The sequence below is a fragment of the Numenius arquata genome, chromosome 4, assembly GCF_964106895.1.
Source record: "Numenius arquata chromosome 4, bNumArq3.hap1.1, whole genome shotgun sequence".
Classification (NCBI taxonomy): Eukaryota; Metazoa; Chordata; class Aves; order Charadriiformes; family Scolopacidae; genus Numenius; species Numenius arquata.
In genome coordinates this window covers 34,553,727-34,563,573 of record NC_133579.1, presented here as the reverse complement: position 1 = coordinate 34,563,573, position 9,847 = coordinate 34,553,727, and the positions used below count along the sequence as shown (strand labels likewise).

The 9,847-nt window shown below is 40.1% G+C and overlaps 1 protein-coding gene across 2 annotated transcripts in view; it reads right to left on the bottom strand.

Moving 5' to 3' along the window:
- LOC141463632 (uncharacterized) overlaps positions 1 to 9,847 on the bottom strand; it is a 34,012-nt gene that overhangs the window by 1,862 nt on the left and 22,303 nt on the right. For both annotated transcript variants that reach the window (XM_074146138.1, XM_074146139.1), the window contains exons 10-15: positions 6,428 to 6,449; positions 5,767 to 5,791; positions 4,873 to 4,911; positions 3,446 to 3,547; positions 2,144 to 2,249; positions 111 to 1,031 (exon numbers count right to left, since the gene is read on the bottom strand). In XM_074146138.1, the coding sequence (XP_074002239.1) occupies positions 111 to 1,031; positions 2,144 to 2,249; positions 3,446 to 3,547; positions 4,873 to 4,911; positions 5,767 to 5,791; positions 6,428 to 6,449 (1,215 nt within the window). The remainder of the gene's footprint in view (positions 1 to 110; positions 1,032 to 2,143; positions 2,250 to 3,445; positions 3,548 to 4,872; positions 4,912 to 5,766; positions 5,792 to 6,427; positions 6,450 to 9,847) is intronic.

The following is a 9,847-nucleotide window of genomic DNA, read 5'->3' as shown; positions in this document are numbered from 1 at the left end:
CGGCTCTTCTGAATGGAGTGCACTATCTCTGCAACACACAGGCTCCTGCTTATGTTAAAGCAACTGTGTTGATGTAACTCATTTTACATGAAAACTAATCACAAACTTACTTTGAAGTGCTGGATAATACGGAGCCAACTGTTTGAGCATCCTGGTCATTGTAGGTATATCTTTTCCTCGCAGTCTATTCAAAATGTTGGGAGTAAGACCAACAGCATCGTCATCAAACATCTTATCTGAGCTTCTGAATTGCTGGTAATCCCTGTACAAACCACTGCCAGAAAACGAGTACTGCTGTGAACCCCAATCACTCCTGTAGCCTGACTTCTGATGCCTGAATCCTTGACACCTAGATTCCTGGTTCCAGCTAGATTCCTTGCTCCAGCTAGAACTCTGGTTCCACCTAGAGTTCTCGTCCCATCTAGAGTCCTCATTCCACCTTGAGTCCTCACTCCACCTTGAGCCACCTCTTCCTGAAGGAGCAGAATTTGGAGAGGTACAAGTATTCACAGACTCATCATTCCTGTAAGAGGAATAGCTTTGTGAAGGATAGTTTGTGGAATATCTTCCAGATGAAGGATATGAGGCAGAAGAATTGGGATAGGGTAATCCTTGATCACTTATACTCCTTGCTTTTGAACATGCCTGTTGATTCCTCCAATTTGTACTTTCCCCACCATAAGAGACTCTGTTATCAGGGAGCTTATTTCCATGCACATCGTTGGTCCTGTATTCTGCTGAGTACTCACTCACTGGACTTGTCTCATAGGAAGAGGCCCCACCAGCTGAATTACTGCCAGAAGCAGATCGGCTGAACTGTCTCAGCCACTCACTGATACCACTGGTAGGACTTCCAGTCTGAAGAGCAAAAGAGTCCCTGAGTGCAGACATCATTGCAAAGTCATTAGATCTCAGTCCGTAGGAAGATGATCCATCATCTATTTGGTAACCGTATGAGTTAGCAGGCGCAAAAGAAGCATCTGCAGAACACTCTTCATACTGAGACAAAAAACCTTGATTCCAGTTATTTCCTGAACAAACAAACAAATAAATAAAGGGCACTACTAATTTGTTAAATGCAACTGGTGCAACTGTTTGCAAAATAACTTAACTCGGTATAAACCTTTGGTTTTTGTCTGACTATATATATGGTGTTTAAAGCATATATACTGTGTTAGCAAACTTCTTTGCATTTGTGAAGCTGAATAAAATTACAGAATAATAGGAGGGGAACAACTGACTCAAACCAATTAATCGCTTGAACTAATACATCATCTGAATTCAATTATGCTTTACTGTCAAAGCATCTTGAAAATCAACCAGGCCATTTGAAGGCCTCTAAAGTAACATGTACCTAAGAGTTCATGGAGAACAGGATACACTAACAGTATATATGAACCATTATAAATAGTAAAGTTAGCATCTCTCTAGAAGTTCACACCTGATCGACACATGGTGGTAGCACATGTGCTCTTAATCCACTGTGGATATGAACTAAAATGGGTACGCTTAAATCATAAAATTCCCTGTCAGTGCTTATTTTCTTATTAAATACATCAGTTATGCAGTTCGCAGGGGGTGAAAGAAAAACCAACAGTTTTACAAAATTAAAGTCTTTAAATCCTTTAGAAATACAGCCAACCAAAAAGTTGCCAAAGCTCTACTTTTGCAGCTCATCCTTATGTCCTTTCTTACTGAGCTTCTTTTCATCCTAAGTTTTATGGGAAGTACAGGGGGACAACTACTTAGAAAGCCAGCAGTCTAAGGAAACAAGCTAAAAATCTCTTTCATTTTATCCCTTAGCGGTACTGGTACATTCACTTTCAATGTACGAAAGGCAAATACTCCTTTGAAGATACCTTGGCACACCAGTCTTCACACTGAAGCCAGGCGGGCGTTACTGCTTGGATTTCCAATAACCTTTACTGCTGTAATATCATTCAGTGAGACAGAAGTGCTTTTAGACAGTCAAGGTTGAAGTCATTAAGGCTTCAGAAAATGATACCCTGAACTGACTCAGAGGGCAAAGACACACAGTACTCTAGCAAAGAAGCATTATGGCTGGCCACAAATTGCCAAATTTTGGCAATCTGTGCAATGTTAAGAGTGGACTTAAACTAGAAGAACAAAGTGTCTAAATTACCTTTGGGTTTTCCATATGGCTTATAGTGTTTTGGGATGCTTTTCCTTCCTGGAAATTCACCTTGAGATATTGACATCAGTGGCCTCAGACTGTTAGTATAATTAACCTAGATAAAGCAAAAGATCAAAATATCGGTTTTTAAACTCAAATCTTGAGCATTCAAAAAAAAAAAAAAATAGTAAGTTCCCCATGGAAAGTCAGCAAAGTACAACTTTAGATGATAGCAAACTCCATAGAAGGGTGTGTTGTTCTGTTGTTCACAATTACCACATTAAACCACGAGTTTCAAAAGTATTATTTGGAAGAGGTACATGTCTGGAGAACAGAATGAGGTGTCTCAGGAAGACAACAGTACCCGTTTCAAATTTCTTTATCTTATGAGGCCCCATATCCCTCAACAACACCTGGCTGAAATATAAAACTGGTACATATGCAAACCCTGTCCGTAGTTGGGGAATGCAGAATGGAAGGTTCAGCTTCTGCCTGAGATTAAGCTATGACAACAACTTTTAACTAGCTCATGAGAACTGTATTATACTCAAATGCATGATATTTTGGAAGTGTAGCTCTCACAAAGGTGGTGGCATTTGCACAAAGACAGTTACCATAACTCAGCTGACATAGAATATATTATTAATCCCTAAGAAACCAGTATGAAATACCTTTCAGAAAAACACATGCTGAATTTTGCAAACTAGTAGCTGCCAGAGGTGATGAGCCATTTTTGTACAGATTCTGGTCCTTCTTCAGACCCTTTTTTCTACAGGTATTCCATTTTTATGCAAGAAAGCTATAGAGGTTAGTAAGGGTCAACAGAAAAACAGGAACATTTTGTCTACCTTAGTCTGAACAGATTAAAGCTCTCAAGTGGGAGCAGAGCTACAAGTCACAAGTAAGAAAGACTTATCCACATGCCCACAAAAGAAAGAAGTGACACATTTGGGCAGCACTTAAAGCCTGATTAATCTTAGAAGAAAAGGTATCACACAAAGGACCAACTGCAAAGGAAGGATGACAACCAGACACCATGAAGCAAAATGGTGCCCAAAACAGGGGGAGAATGCATACAAAATAAAACCAAAACAGATGGAAGACAATGGAAAACTAATAGAAATGCACCATGCAATTAATGTATTTGGTGCTTCGAAATTGTAAAAAAAATTAAAACACACATTTAACTGGGGAGAGGGGGGTTGATCCATGCCTGAATTGTTACAGTTTGGCAGCGTGTTAACACAATGAGTTCAACAACTTCTTTCCTCCCAATGGTAAAACAACTCTGGTCAAGATTAAGTTACTTACTGCTGCTTTCTTTTCACAAAAGGCTTTCAAAGCTTCTGTGAGTTCCTGGGTAATATGAACAACAAGTGTTGCTTCGGAGTCTGAGGTGATGTGAAAAGTCTCCTGTTGAAAAACATGGTTCGAATTGGTCATAAGGATGCTGAAGGGTCATATACACAAACAGATCAAAGTTACACTTCGATTTTGGTATAACCAAGTTTATACTGTTAGTTTATATATAAGACATATATAACACGCATATACACACATATGTATGAAAAAATAAAATTGTGAACATAACTATGGCCTGATAGAAGGTAAAACAAAACCTTGCCACTCCCATACTGTCAATCATGAACATTTTGCTGCAAATGGAGAAAGGCACAAGTCCGAAATTTATGTTGTCTGTGTAGAAAATCGAATAAAAAGTAAGCTTCAGCACCATCGTTAAATGCCTTTGATTCCTCCATTTTAGTAACAAAAAGTTGAAAGTTTCCATTATAACTTTCCTATTTATAATTTTGGGAATGAGAGATACCAAAAGACATTGACATAATTCTATAAAGCACAGAACAATTATGGCTGTCTTTTTAACGTCCAAAGAGACTGATAAGTAAGTATATAAAGTTTAAGTGATTACAGTGAGTTAAAAGAATATAGGCAGCCTGGGTAGTTTACTGATTATCCCCAGACTTGCTTTTTCTCCACCTCCTCCTGAAGTCACAAGTAACCACAGCTTAAAAGAAAAAAAAAAAAAGAAGAAAAACTGAAAGAGAAAAACATCTCTCCAGTTGGTAATGAAGCACATATCTCAAAACACTCTACTTGTCTCTAAACAAGTCAGACTCAAATGAAAATCTGCAATTGCCTTAGTAGCTGGCAATGGAGTAAAATGGTGAATATAGACAGGTATTTTCACAACATAAAACCAAAAGACAAACCGAGGCTTACTATGCCACTGCTAACAGCAAGTGAACTGATAAAACCTCTCCAGTCCAACATCAGCAGCTATGCTCTAGTATCAGCCAGTTTCACTTGGCTCTTTGGTCCTGCGTCAGCAGCACTGGCCACAGCACCACAGGCAGCCAGACCGGACCGGCTCCTCTCATTCAGCGTTATCAGTGATCCCATTAGATACAGGCAGCCAACAGCACATGAACAACATCAGTGCTCCTAATGGTGCTTGTCAGGGTAGCTCCTCAGCAAAGGGAAGAATGATGCAGAGAACAGGCAGAGTGCTCACATTTAATCCAGCAAGTTGTTCTGAGCTGACATTATGCTACAGCTGTACTAGCTTCTCAAAAGGGCAAAGTCCATTAAAATAGAACTTAGAAATTAATGTTGTGGTCAAATGAGCTTGATCAGTAATCAGAGGCTCTTTCACAATATTCACTGCATCATACTGGTGAAACTGCATGACTCTTATCACAATCATTTTACATACATACCAAGAACTCCAGAGCTTTCTGTTTCCGAACAGGATCATTCTGTTGGATTGCAGAAAGGGGAAGAAAAATCGAAAGACTGAATACTACAGTATTTGTTGCATCATCTTGTACAAAGCAAGACCTTTTAATCTTTTATCCAGCAACAAAAGTCAACACAAAGAAAAGATAGTAATTTTTAGGTCACAGTCATAAACATATAACATTAGGATAGCAATCAGGTAGCAGCTACTACAAACAGAACTGCATTACTTCCAATACCAGGAAAAGCAATCTTTTCCAGGCCTTCCTCTCTCAGGTCCAACCCCTTTTGAAAAAAAACAGTCAAGTGCCCACCTGCATGCTTGGGTAGCATAGTACCCAAGGCCTAAAAGAGCAAGACACCACCACAGAATACATTAGATATAAAAAATAATCTCTGCCACTAAGATAAAAATGAGGCAGTTCTCAGTGTTTGTGCACAGTGCTATTCAGAAGAGATAGTAGGGAGCATTTTGAGTTTCACCTTTGAGTTAGAAAAAAGGTAAGCTATATTTAAACCAAACCTTCAGCATAGAATACGTTTGAACTGAAGAGGGGCAAAACAGAGAAGTGGAGACTGCAGCACAGGCTGGGAGACCTGGTCTGCAAACACCGGGTCTGAGACTCTCAGTGACTTTGAAGAGGAATTCTGAGAACTAAGGTGGATGAGCATCCCGATGTACAGTATTCATTTCCCTTCTGCTGTGATGAACACAAAACTCTGGTCATTAGATCAGTTATTGTGCTTCTGGGATAATATTAATAAAACAGCAAATGAAGCCTAATAAGAAATTTTTTTTCAGAAAAATGCAAAGCAAGCATAAGGAAACTGTTACAACATAAGACATTTTCAGAATAATTACTACTTCTACATACCTCATGCTTATAATCATCTTCCCACCTTAAAAGAATAGAAATGAAAATATTAAGATGCATTCTGAAGATTACTACGAAGTTAGGTTTACTCATAGTATCTAGAATAAAAATATTTAATCTTCAATATTTATATCACCTACCAATACAGGATATCTTTTTCTATGGCATATTTAAAATACTATATTTCTTAAAGGTCCTTACTCTGAGTGACTCTCAGAGATCAGTAGTTCTGATGAACTTCTTTATAGGTCAGCTAAAGGAGATGACTAAAGTACTGGTGGGTTTTTTCTTCCTGTATGACCAGGGGTGCCTTTTCTACAACTTACTTGGGCAATGACATCCCAAAGAAAGTCGTAACACCTTGAAATTTGAACTGCAATTTTTTTTGTGCATGAGTACACCAGATTGCTATTGAATTGCATAACCAGTGCAGTATTTCAAAAGCCATACTACTTATAAACTGAATAGCAAATTTTATTTCAGGTTATTTCCTCACAGGCAGAAAGGAACAACTTACGCAAGAGAAAGAAGTACAGTAGAAAGACAATATAAAATATTTCCCCATACGTTGACAATGTTTGTTACAGAAAATAAGATCTTTATAGTAAGTAGAGAGAAAAAAAAATCTCTTTTGATTCCCCTGGGGGGGTTATATTCTCACCTTGCTTTCTTCTTTGATGGGGCTAGAAAATTGAAAAGAATTATTAGCAACATCATAGGGTTTCCACTGTATTATTGCAATAGAAGCATTACACAAACAGAACACTTACTGGTCTTAAAGGGCTGCAGTTTTTTAAAGGGCAGGATACAGCAGCCTAAACCTATGCATGTACAGCCACTTTAGAAACCACCAGGCATCCTCGATGAAAAGGTCTACAGGTGATGTGCCCCAACAGCTTTGCAGCGTACTCTATGGAATCTATGTTCAGGCAGCTGAATCCCGCACAAGAAGTCAATATGCACTGAATTGAAGTGGCCGTGCCTCCTTGATGCAAAAAGTGAGAAGTGTTTTGGGTTTTTTCCTGTGAACATACCTAGTGTACCTCAAAGTTGCACATGCTCTAGTGCAACTAGTCTCCAACAAGAAGTTATGGAGATTTGAATGTCTAATCATCTTTCCTGCCAGTACAGTGTGTAAGCATGTGGAAGGAGGGAAAGCTCAGTAGAACAAAGTAATCCATTTAAGACAGTAGCTATGCTTCAGAGAATCAGCTAATGCATGGTATGTAACTCATCACTTCTTAAGTATTTATCAGAACAGGTGTTCCAGGATAAGCAACAGGACAAGAAATAATTCTCAGGACAAATGACAACTTTGCCCCTATAATATGAGCTGAAAGACTCCTGTTACTGATTTAACCACCTGGTGTTGAACACATCATGAGTGTCACAACAAAAAGTTGCACTGTAGGACCCAAAGTTTTCTGAATGTCAGGAGAGAAAAGGACTGCTACCATTTCACAGAAGATACCCAATGAAGCAAGAATCATGGAAATGTAGGATGGGAGGGACCTCTGCAGGTAGAATCACAGAATCATAAAAACGTTTAGGTTGGAAGGGACCTCTGGAGGTCATCTAGTTCAGCCTGAGAGGTAAGAGAGAAGTACCACAGAGGTGGTAAGTAACAGAAACCAAGCAATTAACTGTAAGATGAGGACACTGACAATTAGAATAATTTTCCTTGAATTATTCAATTTGTGCTGTCTTTCCAGTAAGCCTCCAAAATCCTCCCTGTTTGAAAAGAAGGTGGGTGAAGGAGTGTTACTCAGTGGTTGGAACTTGAGCGGTACTCAAACTAATGACTGGCTTTCTGCTCACTTTGACAGAGACTAGCCTCAAGATTAGATCAGGCTGCGTAGGCCCAAGTGCAGTTGAATTTTGTAAGTCTTCAAGAATGGCAATTTCCCACCTCTTTGGGAAGGCAGTTTCAGTGCTTGACCACTCACTGTGCAGAACTTCACGAATGTTCAATCAGCATTTCATTTATTGCAGCCTGTAAATGTTGCCACTTGCTCTTTCCCTGCACACCTTGAAGTCTGGCTCCTTCTCTGTAGCTATGCTCTAAGTTGTGGAAGATGGGAATTAGATCCCTTCCTTAGCTGCTGCCTTTTCCAAGGTAATCAAGCCCAGCCCCCTAAAGTTATCCTCCGCATCATATGCTCTAGTCTCCTCATGATCTTTTGTAGCTGGCGAGTCCCCTGCTGACTCTTTCCGGTTTGCCAAAATTTCTCATGTACGCACGATACAGTACTCCAGAAGCAGCTTAATGAGTCCTTAACTGAAGGGAATAAGCACTTCCCTCAACCTGCTGCCTACACTTTTGCTAATGGAGTCCAGTATGCTGTCAGCCTCATTACATCACGAGTGCATTGCTTGATTCATGCTCATACTGTTGTATATCAAAACCTGCAGGTTCATAAGGTTTGCGCCCTAGCCCAATAGTATCCAGACTGTACCCAGCAAAGCGTTGTTCCATCCCAGGTGCAAGACTTCACATGTACCTTTGCTGAACTTCAAGAGGTTTCTGACAGTGCATTTCACCAGCTCGTTGAGATCCCTCTGAATGGCAGTCTTGTTCTATGACATACCAGGCATTACCCCAATTTGACATTATCTGCAAAATTGACAACGGTGTTTTCTATCCCATTATACAGGTAATGAATGAACGTGTTAAACAATACTGGCCCCAGGAGAAACCACTGAGGAATGCCACGACTAACTGGCCAACACACTTAAAATCATCGACAACTACTCTTTGAGCCTAACAGTTCAGCCACCTTTTATCCTGTAGACTACCTGTAGACTAATCTCCTCGGTTTGGCTGGAAGTATAACATGGGAGACTGTGCTGAAAGCTTTGCTAAAGTTAAAATGACATCCATCCTTCTTCCCCTGTCCACTGAGCCAGCCCATGTCATTGCAAAACACAATCAGGCTGGTCAAACTCAGTTTGTCCTTGGTAAATCCACATCGGCTATTCCCAGTCACCTTCTTGACCTTCACACAACACTAAATGATGTCCATGAAGACTTGCCCCATAATTTTTTATAAGGTCTGGGACAGCCTGTAGCCACGTTTTGCTTTTGAAGGTAAGCATATCCATTACAGCACTCCAATCATACAAGCTACTGCCTTACATCTCTGCAGTTCTGATGACGTCATAGCTCTGTGACCACACAGTAACTTCCAGTTCCATCATCTAGTCCAACCTCCCACTTGAAGCATGACTACTGCCAACTTAAGATTCTAGTTTTGAATAGCCAGGTCTTGAAAACCTCCAAGGATGAAGGGTTCACTACCTACAGATAATCTGTTCCAGTGCTGTACTACCCTCTAGGAAAGAAGTTTTTCCTGAGATCAGCCTCTCAGGCTGCCATCTTTGGCTGCCATCTCTTGTTACGTTGCCTGCAATTACCAACAACTTTGGCTTTGTCATCTTTGTTGCTGTCTACAGATGCTTGAAGGGCAGACCACCCCCTTACGTTCCTCTTTCCCATTCTAAACAAGCACAGCTCCCTCTAGCCCTCATCCCAGGTACATGCTCTCGACCCGTGAGAATCTTCATAATCCTCTGCTGGAATCTCTCCGATTTCTCCATCTAGTTCTCCTTGAACCAGAAGGAACAAAACTCAACACAGTATTCCAAGTTTGGTCTTACCAGCATCAAATAGCAGGGGATAAGACTGTTCTTCAGTCTGCTGCCTGCGCTCCTCCCAAGGTACCACAAAATGCAATTTGCCTGATGTGAAATGAGAGCATTCTCTTGGCTCATATTCAGCTTGGCACCCACCATAACCAACAAGTCCTTTTTAGCAAGATTGATCAGTCTGTCAGTTCCCATCCTGTACTGATGCATGGAGTTATCACTTCCCCTCTGAAGATACAGACAAGCTTCTCCAGGTATCTGCTATAACTTCAAGGAAGCAATAATTCAAGCTGAAAAGCTGGTCCAAAATAGCAAAGTGGACTTATTTCCAGTTTGCTGCTCTACTCCGTAGCAGCATTAAGAATAGTTTTTAGAAAGGAAAAAAAAAAAAAATTATGCAGGCAGAACTAAATTAGACCTTCATATGTTATACTAC